This window comes from Coptis chinensis, chromosome 4 (assembly GCF_015680905.1).
Source record: "Coptis chinensis isolate HL-2020 chromosome 4, ASM1568090v1, whole genome shotgun sequence".
Classification (NCBI taxonomy): Eukaryota; Viridiplantae; Streptophyta; class Magnoliopsida; order Ranunculales; family Ranunculaceae; genus Coptis; species Coptis chinensis.
The window spans coordinates 420,434-443,345 of NC_141459.1; the positions used below are offsets into that span (position 1 = coordinate 420,434).

Here is a 22,912-nt window from a genome sequence, read left to right on the forward strand (position 1 = left end):
TTGACATTTTATAAGGAGTATACTTTGACATTTTATCTACCCCAGCCATCTTTGTGAGTGATTTAAAAAAAAAAAAATTGGTTCTGAGAGTGCTTTTCCTGTCCTAGAGTCCCAGGGAGTCACTCCCTGATTCGGAAATTCATACACACTAAACATTCTGATCTTCTAAAATAAAATGACATTTTTATGTGCAAAGGAAGTCAATGAAATTTCACATGTTATTATGCTGTTAAAGGAACGAAATCACACACAATGTCAAATTAAAGAAAAACCACAAACAAACTGATTCAAATCTCATTAGGTGGACAACCAACAATGCCAATGGGCAGTGTCCCTCAATCTTTGTAGTTGAGTAGATAAGACATGTGAAGTACTAAAGGCTGGGATGTTGAGTTGCCTTTCTTCTTCAACTGAAGCCTAGTACATGTGGGAAGAAGTGTAAGGATTGTCATGCAGGTTATTTGTGGAGCCTTTTTTCTTAGAGAAAATATCTCCCATCAGAGGAATAATAGGCTTCTTCTTCTTCTTATTCTTTTGCTTCCTAATATAATTATGTCCAAAGTATCCTTCTTCCCCAGCAAGGCTTAGCATTTGAGCTAGGGACGTGGATGATGAACGATCAATATTCCTCACTATGGTGTCCATTGTTGGTGACTTCTCTTCCCATATATCAGCTTCTCTATCCCTTCTTCTTTCAACAACAACTAAAGCTCTTGATGATGCCCCGGCAGCATCTGCCTCAGCTTGCGCCATCTTAGACATGTTCTTATGAAGTTCTGCATTTAGCGAAGCCAATGCTACCTCCGTCTCTGACTCCCTTTCTTTGAGTATGTTAAGCTCCCTCTTGGTATCTTCCAGTTCAGCCTCCAGTTTCTTTAGCATACTGGAAACAACTTCTTCCTCATTTCTAACTAGTTGTTTAGGTATAACTGATAAAGTTGGCCGTGGTGATGGCAACGGTGTCTGATAGGCACTGGTGTTTAAAGGTTTTGTCGAGTAGAGATCCCCTGCTAGAATTCTCTCTCCGAATATTTCAACAGCCTCTTTGACCGATCGAAAGGGGCGTGAAGTATCAACCATGGAATAATGTTCACTATTGATTCCAAAATGGTTAGGTTCTTGGGTATCCATATGGAAGTTTTGAGAATTTTAGGATGTCAATGTTTGATGGGGAACAATGTGAAAAGGGGAGGAAGTAGTAATAATAAGACTTGGTGAAGGCTTCTGGTTTCTTTGCTTTTACTTCAGAGAGTATTGTAAGGAGAGAGGGATTGGAGGGTGGATGGATACCTGTTTTTTGAAGGTGAAGTTATTTGCTAGACCTGGATAAGACTACTCACCTAATGCTAAAATGCAGGGTATAAGAACACTTGTAATGGGCATTAGGCATATGTGAATTGTGATTGCTGAGATCAGTCAGCATAAAAAGGTCAGTTAGTCTTGTAAATAGGTGATGTACTGAATTTGCTTTAATTCTTCAACTTTTGTGGAGCACCAAACCCTGACATGGAGTGCCTAGTTGCCAACACCCTTTCACGTTTCAACTTTCAACCAATGATAGTAATGAGATGTATGTGGTCCATCCTTTGCAATAAGTTTATAAATAGTGTTTCGACTTTCGATCATACAAACATATCCTGCTTCCTGTAGAAGCAATTCTTCCCTGTATGAACTATTCATATTTTCTCAAAAGGTATACAAAAACATGCTAATGAAAAGTTATTATATTAGGTAGATGAAAATGAAAGGTTAATTGAGCTAGCTTCACTAATCACTATATTGCAGTCTAAATGGTACTATATGGTAGTAAATGATTTAACCATGCAACAATGAACAATCCAACTAACTATCAATATCTACAACACAAAAAACTTCTCTTAGAAGTACTTGATCTGTGTCAGTTCTTGCTCCTCCACACACTTTAGAGCAAGTAGTAAACATGCCTCCAACTGCCCTTTCTTTTCTACTTGAATCAAGGTGTTGAAGTTCAGATACGTTTTTAGTGATGGGCCTGTCAAGTATCCTGGAGTATATCATGCTCCTTTCTTCCAGTTAGAATCTCAAGTGCTACAACTCCAAAGTGAAAAACATCACTCTTCTCAGTATATCTCCCAGTAGTTATACATTCAGGAGCAAAATATCCAAAACTCCCTGCCCCAAGTCGCTTCTACATCCCAGTAGTTTCCAAGCAACAGCAGAGATATTTAGAACCGTGGCATGTTTCTTCACAAGTGATGCAATTGCAATTTCATTTATAGCCTTTTTCACATATTTGCCAGCAAAGTCTGGTCCAATTTTCTTAACAAGAACGAATTGATCTTCATCAAGAAGGATACCTTTGTAGAGAGTGTAATTGTAACCTTAGCCAACCCAACGCTGTACATAAAAAAAAAATTTATGGAAACAAAAACACACGAAAATAATTACGCAACACTGTAAAACACGAAAACAAGCCGAGTAGTTTTTACCCGACCTTATAAATATTGACACCCCATAAAATGGAATTTGCACTTTTGACCAATTCAAAATTACTAGCACCCCTCCATTAATCACACAAAAAACACTAACGCAAACAGTTGCCGCGAGATCCCATATCTCAGGGAAGGTGGTTGCCGTGGGTCATTTTTTATTTTAATTTTTTTTAATAGCCACCGTAAAAATAGTTAGTTGCCGCGAGATGATTGTGTTTACTAAAATGGAGTATTTGTTTGTGTTAATTATCAAAACTGTTAATTATCAAAAAATTCTTTTTGTCTACATCAAATGTATCAATTTTTTTTTTCAAATTCTCGACAAAAATATCATAAAGTTTATTTATACAAAGAGTTTTTAAATATTTTATTGAGCTTATTAAAGAATCATTTATGCTTGGGTGTGAATCAATTTTTTATTGTTCCACGGGGATCCGTTCAAAAGAGGATCATACATTTTATTTGTCTAGTTATTTTTTCTAGTACATTCATAGGAAGAGCTTCAATTCGGTTGATAAGGAGTGGTATAAATGATTATACAGCTCTTATGAGGATAGTTTTTGTGCAACGGCAGAAAAACATTTCTGAAATTTCAAAAACGAAACAAACTAAGTTGGTATGTAAAAGATATTATTTGTTTTTCATCACTTCGGCATGTATAAAAAAAAAATATTGTGACATTTCATTTCTTCACGCGTTTTCAAATCGATCATTTTTATATATCTCAATGCCATCGTTTATAGTCGAAAAAAAAAACAAAATAGGTTTTCTATATCTTTATTTTTGAAAAAAATTATGGTTCGATTATGCAATTGCCTAGGTATATTTGGATATAGGATTCATTTTTTGTTGATGGTTTTCAAACATATTATTTGTCATGGTTATGGTATTGTTCTTGGAATAAATAAGCTTTAAAGAAAAATGAAGATTCAAATATGCAAAAAAAACAAAAAATATTCGGGAACTGTCTGCCGTATGATATAGGATCTCGTGGATTATGCGATCTAGCGGCAAATGACTGTCGTGGGTTTAGAACTATTTACATGTGGGGTGTAAAATTACATATAAGGTGCCAATACAACTATTATAGTTATCTCAAAAAAAATTTACTGGAGCAAAAAAAAAAAAATGGCTCCAAAGTGGAAGCAGCAACCAAATAAGCAAAAGAAGAAGCAACCTCAAAAACCATCATCATCAAATACCTCTGCTGGTCCAAAACTTCAAATATCAACAGAAAATGAACAAAGATTAAGACGTCTTTTACTTGATAATAATTCTTCCAGAGACCAACCAGTTACAACAACAATTGATACGGTCTCAAAATCTCAAAAGGCTAAAAGGCTTCGAACTGTTTATGAAAAGTTATCAGTTGAAGGCTTTACCTCGGATCAAATCGAAACTTCTCTGTCTGCTCTCAATGTAAGCAATCACTATAACTTTTTTTTTAAAAAAAAGACTCTTTTTTTAATATGATCACTTAAATGAGTCATTTTTTGTTAAATTGTAGGAAGATGGTACATTTGAGGCTGCTTTAGATTGGTTGTGCTTAAATATTCCTGGAAATGAGCTACCTTTAAAGTTTTCAAGGGGTGCTTCTTTAAACGACCAAGGTAGTTTCACTAAGTTGATTGTAAAAATTTGATATGTTATGAAAAATGCTGATATGTTATATTACTAGGAGCTTGTATTAGTATCATATCTACTGCTAGGGAAGATTGGGTTCCTCCAATACATGATCCAGTAATACAAGATGAGGGGAAAGTGGCTGAAGTTTCATATAAAATTAAAGCCCGTGTCGATGAGGATACTTTGGATGTGAGGCAACCATCCCAAGCTGATTGGATTAGACAGTACATGGAACAACAAGAAGAGGAAGAGGTACTCCATTGGAAATTTTAGATTCTCGTTAGAAAAGAACCAGTAGTTTGTTGTTACATTTTTCAAGTGCAGCTATCCGGTTTCACTCACTACATATAAAGTTAAAACATCATTTAGATTCACCACAGGAATTTTAGTTTTTTTTTTTTTTTTTTTTTTTTGATTGGCAAGCCTGTTTTAAATGAGATCAGTAACTCTTTGATGCTGGCGGGGTTCGAGCCCCAGACCTCTGGTATCATCACCCAAAGGTTTTACCGACTTTGCTAGTCGGCACCTGCCTAAATGTGTGGGCAAGCCTGTTTTTAAAGAGATCAGTAACTCAATAGTGTGTAGCGGGGTTCGAACCCTAGACCTCTGGTATCATCACCCAAAAGATCCAAGTACAACCTCTTAAAGCCATTAAGGAACACAACCTCGAACACAACCTCATCTGTTTGAATCTATGATTTTGTGGGGCTTAATAACTTGTAGGTAGTGGAATAAAATCCTTGATTGCTCAGATTGGTTAGTTTGAACACTTTGCAGTGCTATTGGGTAATGGCGGTGCTGGGGAAACTCGTGTAAACTTGTATCACCTTGACCGCATGTCTCTTATCTTCTTTTTGTGCCACAATATTTCTTTGATCCGAGTTTTTATTTCTTTTTCAATCTTTATACCTTCAGATGTTTAAGGAGTTACATTTTCAAAATCGACATTCTTTTTTTGATTGGTTAAAATGCCATTAAGTAATGAACCTATAATAAAATTTTAAAATGTTATCACTGTGCCACATGATCTGAAGAGCGGATTATATTTCACTTACAGGATGAGTGGGAGACTCTGGCTACCGATGTCAGTGGAACTTCTCTGGAGGAGGTAATGTCATTCATGTTTCAGTATAGACTGACTTGGCTTTCTTTCTTGTAAACAGCCATCGAACCTGTGGTATTTCTCTGGAGGAGGCTTTGGATTGATTTTTTGCCTCCTGAAGAGTACTGTGATCATCCTTTCTGCAAGATATATCTGTTCATGATGCTGACCCCTGCTATTTACCCATTTTAATAGGTCTCTGATCCAAGTGCTCGTGCTGAATCTATTGCCAAAGAGTACCATATTGCAAGGTTGGAAGCTATGAATGCAAAAGCGAGAGGTGACAAGAAAACCCAGGAAATATCAGGAAACAAAATCCGCCAACTCAAGCAAGAAATGTCTAATCTAGGTTTATCCCTAGGCTTTTAGTTGATGATGTTATGTCTGCATATCTCTGTACTAATTTTTCACGTGCTGTGCCATTTTCCTGAGCAGGACTTTCAGATGACATCTTGACACCAGGGTTGGAAAAGGAGTATGCTTCTTATTGTATGAGTGAAGGTTCAGTTTCTGATTTTAATGTCTGTGAGGGCCTTGAGATGATAAATTTATGTGGTACAGAGAATCGAGGAAATACTACTGGGGATGAGATTGAACCCCCTGATAATAGTATAGAAAATGAGGAAATGGTTAATATAGAAAATGAGGAGCCAGATGTTGAACTTAATAGTTTATTCTCTGAAGATACTTCTTTCAATGAAATTTTATCTCCTGAAGTGGTAAAGCCTCAGAAGAAAGGAAAGGTGGCGCAGCTTTCCAGTAAGCACAATTTGGAGAAAATTGATGGAATCTGGAAAAAGGTGAATAGCATACAATTGTAATTTGTACATTTTAAAATTTTGAGGTCTATTTATTTGCTATCATTGCTAATACTTTAATGAAATATTCCAATTGGTTACCTGAGATGCAGGGCAGACCTCTCTGCTTGTAATACATTTGGGAACATTCTGATGAATGATATATCCATGATAATTTATTTCATTTGTTGTCTTTTTTACTAAATCACATTGACACGGATAGGTGTGTCAGCATCCGATACGGATACGAAATGTCTGACACGGTGAAATATAAAAAATTGGAGTATATCACATACAACATGTGTCCGACACGGACACGTGGATAGTGTCCTACATGGATTATTTTTGATATATGGCGTGTCCATGTTACATAGCTTTTTTGGTTTTGTCTCCAATAGCGTTTTAATTTTTCTGTTATGATTTTTGTGTGCCTGTCGATAGGGTGATTCCCCAAAGATTCCCAAGGCTGCTCTCCAGCAGCTGTGCCAAAGATCAGGTTGGGGAGCACCCAAGTTCACAAAACTGCCAGCAACAGGTGAAAGATTCAGTTATTCTGTCAGTATAGTGCGTACAGCTAGCGGCCGGGGTAAGAGCAGAAAATCGGGGGGATTGGTGACCCTTCAACTTCCTGACATAAATGAAACATTTGAATCAGCTGAGGTAGTGCTTTGTTCTCTTACCGTTCAGCCCACTATCACATCTCTGTCTAGTATAGCTTGTTTCTGAAAAATAAAATATACAACTTTCACATATTAAAATCATTTGTTGTGCTCTAAGGATCTAAGGACTCCTCCTTTAGTTTCCATCAATTTTGTGTACGAGATGGGAAAGGACATGAACCGTAATCGGTTCCTTTATTCTGTATACATCCTCACAATATTCACCATATATGCAACAAATAATCCACATAGATGGCCTAACTGTTAGCAGTATGGGAGTAACTGTTAACTAAGCTTTAACTTCAACATATTTGCTTTTCACGTATATTGTTAACATTGCTAGTCTAGCTTCTCTAGTAATGAAAGTTACTGAAGGTTCTAGTCTTCTTAATCTCTGTGCATAGCTTATCAAAATCCCATAGAGCACCTCTATTTTCTTCATTAGAAAGTGTCAATGCTTTTGTGGTCATTCCCTAGCCATCTGTCTGTTACATATTCCAAATTATAGACCTACTGTCCCCTTGTGCAGCACACCTTATTCCTCTATCTTTATTACTTCCCTTGTTGTTGTTGTTGTTGTTGTCGTTATAATATCCTTATAGGAACTTTCCATGTGTAGATCCTTCAGGGGTACGTATAAAACACGTCAATTTTTATTATTATTATTTTTTTCTCAAGATGCGACTCTTACTACTCAACTGGTTCTGCTAGTGTTCCTGTTTGAGGCTATGAGTTACCACTTTCCGGAAATTTATGTTTCTTTGACACAATTTGCAATACGTGCCATATGTTGTTATGTTTTCCCCTATTTAAAATCCTTAGGCTTTGGATTCTTCTTTTCAGAATCTGAAATTAGTTTCATTCCTTCACAAGTTTACCACTTGTATTTTATTTCAGGAAGAAAATAGTTTCTTGGCTCGATTCTAACAACATTTGGTACACATATGGTTGCCATATATATGTCATTCATTATACATTTAGTTTGTAGTTGTTATTTGAAAAACTAATAGTACCATTACCAATCATGTTTTCTGAATTTCGCATAACTAAGTTATGGAAGACGAGAATGTTAGTTGTGGTGTTTTGTGCTGAATATGGAAGCAAAAAGAAGAACCCACTTTGCATGATCAAAATGTGCAGTTATTCATTACTAATATTGCTTTTTAATTTGTGATTCTCAAATGAAGGTGTCTTGCAGGATGCACAGAATATAGTTGCAGCATTTGCTCTTTATCGTCTATTTACCGAGTATCCTGTTGATCAACTAATTACAGAGCCATACTCTTCGTATGCTGTCAAATTGATGGAAGGTATAATTAATATTGTATCGTAGATTGATAACTAGTATGACTCCTCTCCTCTCTCTCTCTCTCTCATTTGACTTGCAAATAGATATTTGTTAAATCTGTTCAGAAAGATAAGTACGTTACATAATCTATTAATCAGAAGAAAGTCAAAAGAAGAAAGCAAACAATACTAATGCCGTCACCAGCGCCATAATTTATCCCTACAACAGTCAGTTGATAGGAGTGCAAGCTATAGACAGTACTCAAAGGGTTTACCTTCAATTTTCTCAAAGTCCTACTTCATTTTGTTTTGATATATCAATTAACTTTAATTACCAATAAAAGTCTCATACCTGGGACGGTGGGGTCCATAACAGAGTTCTTTATAGTACCAAATCTCTTGTCTGCCTCAGTCAATGTGAAAAGTGATTCTGTTTATTTTAATTTTTTGGAAAACTGTTTTATAACTGTTTTGGATTATAAATAAAAGTTTTGCGTATTTATTTATTTTGAATTAGTTAGCATTTGGTCTTTTCCCTACAAGCAGGAGAAACTCCAACCAGAATAGAAGACAGTGAGGAGACTCGAAGAACCAGTTTTGTGGATTCATTGTTGAGTGGCAGTGATTCTGAACAAAGTACTTCATCATCTTTTGGTAAAACGCCTGGAGAGGCTCAAGTCTGTGAAAAGATAGAATCTCCATCCACTGCTGCAAAAGTTGAGAGTATGTTCTTTGACTGAAATGCTCTTATTTACCTTCAGAATACTATATAGTTAGCAATATTAGTAAACAGGTTAAGAGTAGTTATATAACAAGATAAATAGATGGAAGGCTATGAATAAAGAGGTTAAATTCTTTTTTGGGTCCAGAGTTGAAACATTGTAGTAGTTGTGTTTCCCAAGTAATTGCGGAGTTATTGTAACCTGCAATAATTGTTTAATGGCTTATACCTTTCAAATATGATTTACTGTTTCGTAATGTGTTTTCATGGAGTATACCCTTCTTATATAGTTTTGTTATTTCTCAAAATCACTATATGGTATTTCTTATTCACCCCCTCTCAGTTTTTGATAAATGCCTTTAAGAGAATTTGACATTGTCGATTCTTTTCCATCGTTATGGTTAAGATGCCATTTTGATAGGCTGAGTAACTTTTGTGCCGTGCCAAATTTTCTGTATGTATGAATGTTTCCTGTTATCGGTTAGGATTTCTGTCCTTTTTTTACTTTATCTCTTTTATCCTGAGCCGTGGCATATATCTTTTTCTTAACTGTCTTCTTATATATATAAAAAAGTTATTAATGTACTTGCAGGGATAAGAAAAATGAAAAATGTTCTGAAAGTAGGTGAAAGTGCTAGTTTGAGACATGAACAAGAAAACAAAATGGGAAAGGCAAAATACAAGGTTATATCCTGGTTCTCTTGCCATTTTCTACATTGTTTGATATACTAGAATGTGTGCATGTCTTTTTTTATGTTTCTCTTATTCCGGGTTCAGGTTCTTTTCTAATAACGTACTTGTTTATTAATTTATATGGGTAATCATTAACTTTGTATTGTCTACCGGACTACCGGAATTAAAGAACTCGGGTTCAGTTTCTATTTCTGTTATTAGCATAGATATTATTCCGTCACTCTATATAATAGAGCACACAAGACGATGATATCGTAACATAATTAACTTGTGTGATCACCATATTGTTCTTATTTCTACTAAAAACCAAACTTTGTTGGACCCATTTGTAATAATTGTATCAGCGTATTGATAATTCATAATTATGTAAGTGACATTGATAAGTGTACCTGTAGGTATCCGACATGGCGAAATACCACAAGTTGAGGTATATAACCTTCAATTTGTCCTTGTGTATCCGTGTCTGTGTATTTGGCACAGACCTTTTCAGAATAGGAGTGTCAATGTTCTATAGATTTGGAGACAATCTTATCATAGTTGTATACTTCTCGGAAGGAAGAGAAATGTGTAGGAATATATCAAGCCACAATAAGGAATATCGAATCAGAAAATGTCGAAGAATATTCCATATCATTCCTTGAAAAATAGTGATTTGTCTTGTTACCCATGTCAATGCCATGATTTCTTTATATTTATCTGTTTTCTCAAATATTTGGATATTTCACTGTAGGAAATGCTAGATGCCAGAGCTGCTCTTCCCATAGCAGAGTTTAGAGGCGATATACTGCGATTGCTTAAGGAAAATGATGCTCTTGTTGTTTGTGGGGAAACAGGTTGTGGGAAGACAACTCAGGTATACAATGAGATTTCTTCTTGTTAATGACTTCCTGTGCATTATCGGCATTGTTTGTGCCTCCCAATATATGATGTTTTTATCATTTCTTTTGTTGCTGCAAATTTTGTTGATGATATATTAGAAGTGATAAAAATATATATATATAAGAAAAAGACATATTAGGAAGTGATAAAAAAAAAACATTACTCTGCGCCTAAAATTGGAAATGTTAGGAATACCCATAGGGAGTGAAAATAAAATTCCTTTATTTGCTGAAGATTGGTGTACATGTGGAAATTTATGTAATGAAATGTATTGTATTTAGTGTGGATCAAAACTTTTCTATGGATTCAATTTCAATAAGAGCCAAATATCTCAACGTTGATATTACAATTTCTGAAACTTGGCAGGTACCACAATTTATATTGGATGACATGATAAAAGCAGGACTTGGGGGATATTGTAACATTATTTGCACGCAACCAAGGAGAATAGCGGTACAAACACTCATACTCAGATTTTCCTTTTGCTATTTGTATGTGTGTATGTCATCGGCGCATAATTACTTTCTCATGTAAAAGTACTTTCTGCTTTTAATTTGTTAACATTAAGTCTTGTAAAAAGTAGTTTTAGTATGTCGCTTGGGGAGGGGTCGGTCCTAACACAGTCTTGTGATTACAATTTCCATGAACATCAGCCCTGAGAGAAGAGTCAAAAGTCTAGTCTATTTGTTAAACTCTTGTAAGATCCACGGCCACTGCATACCATGTGTCCCTACTGCCCTTTGCTTGGGCACTTAGCCACCCAGGGCCAAAAGCCCACCATTTTTTCTGGGTTTCCCCAAAAGGCCTCAACACAAGTAAGTGGTAGATCATTATACAAATTTTGGATCTAGATTCTATAACAGCTTCCTATTCAATGGGGCTTTAACCATGGGGTATCACAAATCTTGTTTCTCATTACCTAGTTGTTTTGTACGTAGCCGAATATTTAAGATTGATATCTCCTAATCGTTTTCGCAGGTTATGTCTGTAGCAGAAAGAGTAGCTGACGAGCGATGTGAACCGCCACCCGGATCAGAAGGTTCTTTGGTTGGTTATCAAGTTCGTCTTGATAGTGCAAGGTGGGTGTGTATTTCTTGGTTTTGTTTACGTTTGAAATGGAATGATTGAAAGGTCAATACTTTCCTAAAACTAATCTTCTTTGTTCTAGTGAGACTAGGGTATAAACTACAATGTAAACATGGCTGTTCCATGCAGTCTATCTGTAGGTCATAGATTTGCAAACGTGAGGACTGAGGATGGCCATTATTACTAGAGGTATTTCAGAAAATAATAGACCTATTTGAAATACCAGGACTCACCTTCTGTCGACTAAGAAAGCACCTCATCATTTGAGAAATGTTAGTGCCAATTTCTTCAGAATTTGGAAATCTATTTTTTTTCGGCCTCAGTAATTGCAGAGTTTGTTTTGTATACATTGTGAAGCTCTAATTTTTTTCTGGAATGATAAAATAAGTGATCAAATTGGCTACTGTATTTTTTTAGTATCAATGCAGAGTTCAAAATCTTTATCCTGTAAAAAGCATCGAAGAGGAGCTGCAAAACACCTACTATTGTTCTAGTTATCAATCAAATGAACAAGCAAAGCCTAATAAAATGATTGGATCTTCTTCACTTCTTAGTAGATTTTTTTTAAAAAAATATGTAAAACTTCTTTGTCGTGAGAGGCCATTGGTTACAATACAAGCAACTAGGTGTTAAAGAATGAACAACCACCATCCCCGGTGTAAGTGGGTAACAAACCCAAGACTTTCTAGTACAACCACCAGGGTCCTGACCAGCGGAACTGTGCTACCTCATACAAATCACTGATAATTTTCCTATCAGAATGAACAATTAAATAAATTGGAGATCCTCTTTATAGAGCAACACCCCGAACTAGTCTAGTTAAAATAAAAATTGGAAATTGGCTAAAGTAACTCGGAAGGTAAACTATGTTTTGCTATCATGGTCAACACTTCCATGAGGTGTTATATACCTGAGTCGTGCATCAGAAAGCCAAGTACGTGTTGTACACTTGATACCTGCGTCAGAAAGCTAGAACATAAATTGTGAGTATAAGATGCTTGCGGTCATCACATGGCACTGTATCCATTACATTCTTAAAAGCTGTAAAAATCTTATAAACGTGGGTTTCTTCAAGTTATTTTTTGTTTTAATATTTCTGTAATTTATTTCTTCAATCTTTTAATGTTCATCCTAAGGTTTTTGTCTCTTTAGTCCTTGATCTTCCTCTAAAAGTTGTATATTTATCAGGAGTGAGAGAACAAAGCTACTCTTTTGTACCACAGGCATTCTTCTTAGGAAACTTGCAGTAAGTTTTTGCGTCTAAGTGCAGTTGGTTAGTATGTTCGTTCTACTGTAGAAGCTTGCTAATGTTTTAGTTAATTATGATATCTGTTTGTCAATTGCTATCTAATATACTGTGTTTTGCGAATTTGAAATGGTTTCCTTGTTCTCACGTGCTTGAGTCGCACTTATCTGAATTTTACGTTGAATCTTAAAATCTTCTTTTTCTATAAGCGAATCTGGGAATTGCACATGATGTCTTGAATGTATGGTTGGACATCTTTCTCTGTCGACATCTCTAGTTGGAAACCATATTTATACCTCATTTTTGGTTCTGTAGGGAGACAAAGACTTGTCCGATGTTACCCATGTCATTGTTGATGAAGTACATGAGCGGACTCTTTTGGTAAGTGGGTTAGAATAAATTATCATAAATAGCCATAGAGATTTTTTCACCACGACTACTAACATCAGCAACAACATAGATAATTATGATATTCGTGTTAAGGTTTCGCCATTATTAGTTTTCATAATTTTGTTATTATTCTTTGCGTATTGGGTTTTCGTTGCAAGGCTTATGTGTTTTTCTTGCTTAATGTATACATAGCACACATTTTAGGTTTGTCGGGATAAAATGACCCAAGGTCATATACTCATATCTTTAGGGTTCAATTTTAGTTGGATGCTACTTTTGGCAGGGTTGTTTTCACTCATGGTCTCTCTTTTCGGTGAGCCAAGTGGACATTGTTATAAAATTGACATCAACTTTAGAACAAAATGCCACAAAATATCACAAATGTGATGATATCTGCTGGAAGTTCAGATAACGGTATTTGATATTTACGCGGAATCTGGAGAAATACCGGTATTTCAGCCACTAAAGTGTCCAATTTCTTTTGAACAATTTAATTTTGAACGGTAATGAAATTAATTCCCGAAGAGATTTTATGTAACATGAAATTATCTCTGAAAAATTAACTCTTTTGTAGGTATGACCTCGTAAAATGGGGAGAGAGTTAGTTTTAACAAAATGGGAGGTGTCCAGACTGGTCAAGACTTGGGACGTTAAGCCCAAGGTCTTGGGTTCGAATCCCACCTTCATCGGGAAGAAAATCATTGTAAAAAGGGAATTAACAGGTGTAGGGGAATAAATGTTCTAACTATAAAAAAAAACACAAAAAAAATGGATGGTTTCATAACTTTTAGTTCACAAGTCACAGTGTTCTTTGGACATCCTGGAGATGTCAAATGAGCCTTCCTCTCTGTCGGTTTAACTGTGGTGCATGAAGTGAAAAGTTTTTCTTTTGTTGCATTTTTTCTGATAACTTGGTATTCTTATAAATCTCTATTTATTAAAATCGTTCTTCTTCTGCATAAATTTGCTATCTTTTATTTTATTTTGTTTGTGTGTGTGTGTGTGGACTGCATTCTCAACCATTCCATATGATGAATATATACCATAAAGAGAAAAAGTAGATGTCCATATTTTAAGTGAATTTAACTGGTTTGCTAATGCCAGGGTGATTTTCTACTCATCATATTGAAGAACCTGATCGAGAAGCAAACTGCTCGTGGTACAAGAAAGTTGAAAGTTATTCTTATGTATGGATCCTAATAAGCTGAAAATTGTACCATTCTTCCATAGAGTAGTTGAGTCATACACTTGCACTTTACCAGAGTGGAATTGAATTAATATTGAATTTTCTTCACTTAATTTAAGGTCTGCAACTGTGGATTCAACTTTATTCTCAAGATACTTTGGGGATTGCCCTGTACTTACTGCTCAAGGGCGAACTCATCCTGTCTCAACTTACTTTCTTGAGGATATTTATGAAAGTCTCAAGTATTGCCTTGGTTCAGACTCTCCAGCCTCTTTGAGACACATGACACTCAGAAACGAAAAGGTATGTCTCTTGCTGGCTTGTAAAGTATGTTAGTGGGATAACTGACTATTGTTTTGCTTTATTTTCATGTATGTGGTAATTTTTTTGAATTTCCACCTTTATTCCTATTTCCTAGTTCCTGTAAAAATATATTTGAATGCCATATCTTGACATGGTGTGGTTTGCGACCACGATGGACAGTTAAACGTTAAAAAATAACAACAGCAAGCGCATCTAAAGCTCATTAGATGCAGTATATGTATTTTTGTATGAGTATATAGTATCTTCTGCATCCGTAGCGTCTAAAGTTTCTCACGTTTTCATGATAGTGCACTTTAAATAATGATTCTGTCCTTGTTGATAGTTTCGGAGCAGTACGGTCGACAACCGTAGGGGAAATAGGAACCTTGTCTTATCTTCTTGGGGTGATGATTCTCTACTCTCCGAAGATCCTGTTAACCCAAATTATGATCCAAGTTTGTATGAATCACTCAGTGAGCGAACTCAGGAAAATCTGGTGAGTTTCTTTTGGTTCCATAACAAACTTTCTGTAATACTATGTGAAAATATGTTACAAGTTTGTAGAACCTGAAAATGAACGATGTTATGTTTGATCTTTGAGATGATTGATCTTGTATATGATTGTGCGGTATATTTTTATTTACAGAAATCTTTGAATGAAGATGTAATAGATTATGAGCTCCTAGAAGACTTGGTTTGTCATGTAGATGAAACGTACCCTGCTGGTGCCATGCTTATTTTTTTACCTGTAAGTGCTTTTGGAGCTCTGTATGTCAACCTTGATTTTTCATTACTACTTTATTCATCCTTATATGTATGTAAAAAAACAGTTGTTCATTCACTGTTAATCTAATCTAACTTTCAGGGGGTTGCTGAAATTGAAATGTTGCTTGATAGGCTACTCGCTTCCTATCGGTTTGGTGGGAATTCATCTGATTGGATCCTTCCTCTACATTCGACTCTAGCATCAGTCGATCAAAAGAAGGTGTTTATGTCACCACCTGAAAATATACGCAAGGTGATCTTTCTGCATGGCGTGATTGTATTTAATGTTTCAATTGTTCTAGGATCTCAGTTTTGTCTCCTTTCAAGCATGTGATGTGCTTCTAGTTGCATAGCTGTGAGCCTGTGACTTTGGTGCTATTAGTTTTGTTCGTTTGAGAGTAATTTGACTGTCAAATATGTAATTGTCACTGTGTTCTGAAGATATGCTTCTCTGTAAGATAAAACTTTATGTTGACTTGCGGAATTTGCGAGAGAAATTGTTCTCTTATATATAAAACTGCATTTATAGCAATGTGAAACATGAATTGGGTGTATTTTATATTCAAAATTCTATGTTTCAGGTCATTATAGCAACAGATATTGCAGAGACGAGTATCACAATAGATGATGTTATATATGTAATTGACTGTGGGAAGCATAAAGAGCAACGTTTTAATCCACATAAGGTTTGTATTCCTTTTCTTTTGTTATGTTATTATTTTCACCTCGACTCCATTAGTATTACTTGTCAACTAGATTACTTTTCAAACGTAGACATAATATCAAATCCATTAATCCTTCTCCTTCATAATCTATTTTTTTTTTAATTCTTAAAATAGATATTTACTTATTTAGATAATTTGAACTTTCAAAATATAGTTAAAAATGGCGATAATAGAAATTTCGGGGTTGAGAGTTTTGAGATTAGCAGACTGGTCGTGTGAGTAACTGGCTTAGTTCCTTGTTCTTAGAAACTGTCCAGCATGGTGGAAGATTGGATATCTCGAGCAAATGCAAGGCAACGACGAGGTAGAGCTGGACGTGTAAAACCTGGAATCTGCTTTTGCTTATACACACACCATAGGTTTGACAATCTCATGCACCCATATCAGGTATTTCGACCTATATATGGGTAATGTGTCTTTCTTCAATGTTTGGTGTATGAAATATATCTAATCTTACATTTGGAATATGTTTGAATTTCACTTAAATGTTTTTTTATCAAAAGGCACCTGAAATGCTACGCATGCCACTTGTGGAGCTCTGTCTACAAGTCAAGTCACTTTCCCTTGGATTCGTTAAGCCATTTTTGACTAAGGTGAACTCATTTTACCTTTATACCTTGTTATTTAGCGGTGGCACTGAGTTTTTCATGTACTTTCAAGTAAGGTTTGGATCTATCATCTGTTTAACAAGTTCAAGTCTTAATGTTAGGCAATAGAACCTCCACGTGAAGAAGCCATGACATCAGCACTTTCCGTATTATATATGGTACGATTCAGTTATTAAATGTCGTTAATAAAATTTGGATGTTTTGGACTGTTTGTTAGTCATCAGTTCCTTCTTTATGTCCTTTTTTTCCCCCGATAATGTCTTCTTAACCTAGTAAAATTATATAATTCTTAATGGAGAAGAAGAGATTACGTCATTACGACCTTAGGAGATGTCCCTTAGAACTCTAGCAATCCTATGAAATATGTCTAAATTCCATAAATAAAAGAAAAAAAGAAAATCAAACTGCAGACTATTGTCAATAAAAAGTTGCTATTTAGGACTGATAGAAAAAGAAAGAGAAGAATAGAGATAGAATAAGAAAAGGGAACTATAAGTTGTCTAGGGAGGACCATAATGTTCCTTAGCTGAAAAACCGATACCATTTTACTTGCGCACATACTCTGTACCTTTGTCTCGGCATTAAAACATGCATTTTAAAACTGATTAGTGCTTGTCTGGTTGTTAAGTATCATTATATCAACCTTATAGTTTTTATTTTAAAATTTTAAAATGCTTTTAAAAGCATTGGGGTATAATATCATGTTCACCTGGAGGTGGGCGCTTCAAAAGTGACCTGAGGCTCAAAGGCTTTTGAAGCGACATGTTCATCTTGAGGTTTAAAACGTACACAATCAAAAGAAGAATAGATGGAATTGGAGAAGATACAATGTAGAAAAGGAAGATTCTTGGTTCTCTCCCACTATATCACTATAATTATTCCAAAGAGGTGAAATATTAGAAATGCCCTGTCTAAGTAATGACGTTAAACCACTGGGAAATATGAGTTCTTACATTTGTATCATTGCAAAATTTTCACTGTGATGAAGCCATAGTCTGTGATTTAGGTCTTAATTTCTTTTTTGACGGTGACATTGTTTTTTTTTCCAATAATAGACGGTGACATTGTTGATGCCTCCTAATATGTGTATGTACTCATGCAATATATTGTTGAAACTATGGTTTTAGGTTGGTGCAATTGAAGGGGATGAGAAGTTGACTCCTCTTGGCTATCATTTGGCAAAACTACCTGTTGATGTTTTGATTGGAAAGGTTTGCACTGTGATTGCTACTCTTATCTAAAGATTTTGTCATCATCTTGGTTACCTTATTACAATCCAATCAAAAGGTGCTAAGAAGTACATACGAAGTGCTACATTGCATACTCCATCTTTTGCTAAGACATCTGCATCTCTATAACATTTCCTATACAACTAAGTAACTTTATGCTCTCAGAGCATGATACAGTTTGTTCACTATGTCATACTTCCAATATCTGCATTTTATAGGTTAAGGCTTGTTTGATACCATATCAAACCATCTTTAGTGAATGAGAATAGGTTGGTGTATCTTTATGGGCATTTTGGACTAGTCGTATTATAACGATCATCTCAGCTGTTTTTGTCACATTTGTTTGCTTAAAGTGTCAGGAATTTATGCATAAGCTCATAATTGCATCTGGCTTTTGGCTTATGGATTGGATTGTACAACATTCTTAATGAGCATTGTACAACTTCAACTTTTGAGGTCATGGTTAACACCTATAGTTGTTGAAGAACATAGCACTGAATCTTATTCTCTTGCTCTGCTATTGCAGATGATGATATATGGTGGAATGTTTTGTTGCTTATCACCCATACTCTCAATTTCAGCCTTCTTGAGCTACAAGTCACCATTTGCTCATGCAAAAGAGGAGGTTGTTTCCAAATGCTACACTATTTATCAAATTTGAATTTGAATGCCTCAGAGGCTCAGAGTACTGATATGAAAACTATTTGGAGTCCAGAGACAACATGTACAAATAGCAAAACAGTCACTATTGGGTGATAAAGTCGATGGTTTTCGTAATGGTGGTGACATGCAATCTGACCACATCATAATGGTGGTTGCATACAACAAATGGGCAAAGATTCTACATGAGGTCCGTATATATCTTCTATTGCAGTATTACCTACTTTTGTTGATTTCATGCAAGAATCCACTTGCTAAAGTTAGTGGATAACAAATAAAATAATAACTGTGAACTAGAACTTGGGATTTTGGCCGTGTGCTGAATTTTTTATTAATCAGAGTACATATTTTTCTTCACCGTGAATTGCTTGTTATGGCAAAGATAATACATGTCTGCTGATGTAATCCAAAATTTCTTGTAGAAAGGAGCAAAAGCTGCACAAAGTTTTTGCAGTTCATATTTCTTAAGCAGTTCAGTGATGTACATGATAAGGTTTGGTTTTCCTTCTGAACCATTTTTATTTCTAAACATTCTTTTGTTGTATGTTTATGGGCAGCGGTATTTACACACCACTTAATGGGATTGGCACCCCTTTTAAAGATTCCCCAGTAATCACCCCCCCCCATTAACCAACAGTTCTGCAATACACCCTATAATTTAAATAAACAAGCACCCCATTTTAAAATGTCTCACGGTTGAAGACTACCGCGAATATGTAGATTTCACGGTAGGGGTTGGCCGCAAGGTTTCTGCTCTCGCGGGTTTCCGTAGGTAGGCAAAACAATAACAAAAATCTCAAAATTTGCGGCACTGAGTTGCCGCGAAAGTGTGTTTCCCGCGGCAGGAAGTTATTATGTCTATGTGGTTCTCGCGGCTATTGGTTGCCGTAACTCTTTTTACACGGGGTGCTTAAGCTGGGACATACTTGGAATAACCATTATTCTTCTATCATTTTGCCAAAGGGGTGCAGGACCTATTAAGTGGGGTGTAAATAGTGCGCCCCCCCCCCCCTTCGGCCTGTCGCATATTTAACCAAACCCAACTCTACCCTTTTTTTGCTTGGGATGTGACCAAGAAAATAACACACCCACTTCTACTTTTTCTGTCTTTTTCTCTCCTCCTATCCCAGCGCCTCCATCACCACCACCACTGCCACGAGAGCTACTGATGAGCCTACCAGCCCTCCCCTTCTTTTCTTCTCCTTATTTTGAAATCATTTGATTGCATGTATTTAAATTACTGATTCCTATTGGTATGTCAGGGACATGCGCATCCAGTTTGGAAGTTTGCTAGCTGACATTGGGTTCATCAATCTCCCAAAGACGTTTAAGGTGATTTTTCCCCTATCATTAGGGTTGTACTTTAAAACTTTTTGACTTTTAGCTAATCCAACAAAGCCATACTTGAAACAGACAGGAAATATGAAAGACAAACTTGACCACTGGTTTTCAGACATGACCCAATCATTCAATAAGTATTCTCATCATTCTTCTGTTGTCAAGGTAACTCCTTGTAAAAGTGCATTTTATATGTCCAATTTTTTATATTAATGTTCTCTTTGCTGTCCTTCATTTAATGTAGTTTGATTGGATCTCACTTAAAATCTGAAGTTAGCTCTGTAGTCAATTCTATGTGCAGGTTTATATCCCAATGTTGCTGTGACTGCAGACGGAATTGTGGATGTAGAATTTTGCAGAAATCTAAATTCATCTTCCAGATCTGCAGGAAAGGGTAATCTAAACTGGTATGACAGAAGAACAAAAGTGCAAATACACCCTTCGTCCATAAATTGTAACTTAAAAGCTGTTCAGTACCCATTTTTGGTGTACCTTGAAAAGGTATGCAAGCTTCGTCCTTGTTCAAATGGGTATTCCTTCACTTATTTAATATATGAGCTGAACAATAGAACACTGGAATCTACTTGTATGTTCTATCCTTGTAATTTACATATCACTAGCTTATAATCACTGGTGTGACTACTCCTTTTCAATGGCGCTCCATTTGGATTTTTAAAAGCTCTAGAGGGTAAAAGGCAAGGTTGTCCTCTATATCTGATGTTGTTCGTAATGGTCCCGAAGTACTTAGCAAGGTGACTTCTAGCGTAGGGAATGAGTGCCTCATAGAGGGGTTTATGTTGTCTTTTGGGATTCCATTGATAGGCTCAATTTCTAGACTATGTATTCAATTTGGATTCTGCTGAAATTTAATAGTTTATATAGCCCTTAGGATGCTTCCCTTGCCCTCAGCCCTTATTGCCTTGCTGAGGGAGCAAGATGTTGGATCTCACTTGCCCTCTGTGGCTTGCTAAGGGAGCAAGAGGCAGGATGACAAATGATAAATGGTCTAAGGGGTGCAAACCTAGTTGACCGGTCATACTTTTTCAGTTTTTTGTTGTGTGCTTCAAATTGATCAGATCAGATTAACGTGACGAAACGATAGTTTATCTCCTCAGGTTGAAACCAGCAGCGTATTTCTGCGAGATACTAGTGTCATCTCTCCTTACTCTATTTTGCTATTTGGTGGTTCCATTAATGTTCTACACCAGGTACCTCTTCTGATTTCTTGAACTTTTCACTTTACCTGTTTTGTCACACACACACACACCTGCGATATAGATATAACCACATCTAATTTCAGTAACATCCCATCCCCTCGCGATATAGATATAACCACATCTAATTTCAGTAACAAACATAGAGATCAGCGATTCTGTATGCCCTATCTTCCTATTCCAAGTGGTGAAGGTATCAAGTCTCATTACATTTGACCTGTCTAAGACGGGCCTGTTTTGTATCAAGGCTGACCTGTTTTGTTGGTGACCTACGAGGACCCCTAATTTGCAAACAAAATGTACTCTTTTAACTTGTCCAATGCTAGCAACATTATATATTGTTAGTATGTTGTTTCCAATGATCATTCATGATCTTTTCCTCACCCATCTTAGAAACATGAATTCTGTTGCAGACTGGTCTGCTCACAATTGATGGATGGATAAAATTGACAGCACCTGCCCAAATTGCTGTTCTGTTTAAGGAACTCAGATTGACTCTTCATTCTGTTTTGAAGGAGCTTATCAAAAAGCCGGAGGTACTTAATAACCTTGTTTTTTGATATTTTACAGTTGTACTGAAAACTTTCCTCTTTAAAAGTTTAAAGTTTCTGATAAGTTTTGGATTCAATTCTGAAAAAATCAGTTTTCTGTATTGCTGTGTAAATAGATGACCTGCAGGGATGTCGAACTTGTATAGTTTAATGAGTAAATAATTATACAATAGAAAAGCGAAGATATATACGGGGTTGAGGGAGAGGTTCCCCCAACAGCAAACAGTTTACAGAAATTTATAAGTAAAAGCACCAAAAGTAAGTGTTGGCCTTTTTCTCTTCTTATAACGGATAACTACTTCATTTTCTTTTTCTTATTTGATGAATATCGGAATGACATTGATGAGGATGATTAGTTTAAATAACACCTTCCACTTCTGGAATATATTAGTATGCGTCATTGTCTGGATGAGGTGACCAGATCTATCTTACGTAATAAACATAATTGCTATTATATATGCTTCTGTATTATTCCAAAATTTTAAAATGGCCTCACACACCAAACTTTTCAGTGATGTATTAATTTACCTTTTGTCAGAAAGCTACTGTTGAAAATGAGGTTATCAGATCTATCGTCCATTTGTTGTTGGAAGAAGACAAACCCCCAAAGTAATTGTGGTCGTACCAGGTATGTGTTGTTAGTAAACTATATATAATGTGTTAAGAACCAATTATTACATCTCTGTGATGGCTCTTTATTTGTACAGTTGGGTCTTAACTTGAAGATGCACTGTTATTTGAGTAAACTGTTCCTCAATGGCTGGCCGAACTATTCAGTACTTAGAACCCAAGTTTTCTGGCCTCATTGACAGCTCAAAGACTTGCCAAAACAAGGAAGCTAGCATCTGGAGATGTATTGCTTTATGGAAACAAAAGCTTTTGATACTGCGGCAAGTTATGAGTTGATTGAAGATCCAAGACTAGCACAGGACGCTCAATGTGGCACACTTTAAGGATCAGTGATGTAAAGAGGAGAGAACAAGAAAATGCGTGTATACTTCTGTGTTTCATTTTGCAACTGTTTTGTGCCACATAAGTTCAACTTTGAGCAATTCTTTCTCTTTATAGCGTCCTTTGAATTTCAAAAGTTTTCTTTCTATGATGCTTTCTCTAGAGTAAAATTTATATGCAGATGAAATTTGTATAGCAGAATTTTGCAATTTTATCGAAGATAAACTGTTGGATTATGGTGTTGAAACAGGGCAAAACGGCGATTCCAGGTCAGCGCACTTTGCCTCTGTTCGCACTAAATTGCAACATGGCCACTGATTGCTAAATCCAAAAGTGGAAAAACACTCGGCATGTCAAACATAGCCTTTAGATGCTGAACTTGAGTGACTACTGAATTTAGTTTGTCAGGCTGCATTTCGATGTCG

General features: G+C 35.9%; 2 protein-coding genes across 6 annotated transcripts; one reads left to right on the forward strand and one right to left on the reverse strand.

Annotated features, from left to right (window-relative positions):
• Positions 1 to 198: 198 nt before the first annotated feature.
• Positions 199 to 1,562, reverse strand: LOC147500940 (WEB family protein). Its single transcript, XM_086603747.1, has one exon. The coding sequence runs from the start codon at positions 1,129 to 1,131 to the stop codon at positions 418 to 420; it is 714 nt and encodes a 237-aa protein (XP_086459873.1). The 5' UTR covers positions 1,132 to 1,562; the 3' UTR covers positions 199 to 417.
• A 2,004-nt stretch (positions 1,563 to 3,566) lies between these two features.
• Positions 3,567 to 22,623, forward strand: LOC147500941 (RNA helicase family protein). 5 transcript variants are annotated; one of them, XR_015221195.1, is made up of 35 exons: positions 3,567 to 3,890; positions 3,979 to 4,081; positions 4,150 to 4,349; positions 5,155 to 5,205; positions 5,395 to 5,548; positions 5,635 to 5,999; positions 6,438 to 6,656; positions 7,854 to 7,965; positions 8,489 to 8,665; positions 9,256 to 9,347; positions 10,087 to 10,209; positions 10,602 to 10,688; positions 11,214 to 11,314; positions 12,510 to 12,567; positions 12,883 to 12,948; positions 14,062 to 14,144; positions 14,263 to 14,446; positions 14,790 to 14,942; positions 15,093 to 15,194; positions 15,312 to 15,464; positions 15,793 to 15,897; positions 16,183 to 16,323; positions 16,440 to 16,529; positions 16,646 to 16,702; positions 17,672 to 17,755; positions 18,300 to 18,398; positions 18,489 to 18,623; positions 18,856 to 18,926; positions 19,696 to 19,765; positions 19,847 to 19,936; positions 20,057 to 20,272; positions 20,874 to 20,979; positions 21,399 to 21,521; positions 22,075 to 22,164; positions 22,244 to 22,623. XR_015221195.1 is itself a non-coding variant. In XM_086605953.1 (35 exons), exons 1-34 carry the CDS (start codon positions 3,600 to 3,602, stop codon positions 22,147 to 22,149), a joined length of 4,323 nt encoding a protein of 1,440 aa, XP_086462079.1. In that variant the 5' UTR covers positions 3,567 to 3,599; the 3' UTR covers positions 22,150 to 22,164; positions 22,244 to 22,623. The 5 variants fall into 5 exon arrangements, 2 of the variants coding, with proteins under 2 accessions (XP_086462079.1, XP_086462080.1); XR_015221196.1 differs by having other exon boundaries at positions 20,073 to 20,272; XR_015221197.1 differs by having other exon boundaries at positions 18,860 to 18,926; positions 20,887 to 20,979.
• The last annotated feature ends 289 nt before the right edge of the window (positions 22,624 to 22,912 follow it).

Excerpts from the sequence above, each read along its gene's own strand:
- LOC147500941 (XM_086605953.1), top strand. The coding sequence starts at position 3,600 with ATGGCTCCAAAGTGGAAGCAGCAACCAAATAAGCAAAAGAAGAAGCAA. Across the intron at positions 4,082-4,149 it reads TGCTTCTTTAAACGACCAAG|GAGCTTGTATTAGTATCATA; the intron begins GTAGTTTCACTA and ends TTATATTACTAG. Across the intron at positions 16,324-16,439 it reads ATCTCATGCACCCATATCAG|GCACCTGAAATGCTACGCAT; the intron begins GTATTTCGACCT and ends TTTTATCAAAAG.
- LOC147500940 (XM_086603747.1), bottom strand. The coding sequence starts at position 1,131 with ATGGATACCCAAGAACCTAACCATTTTGGAATCAATAGTGAACATTAT.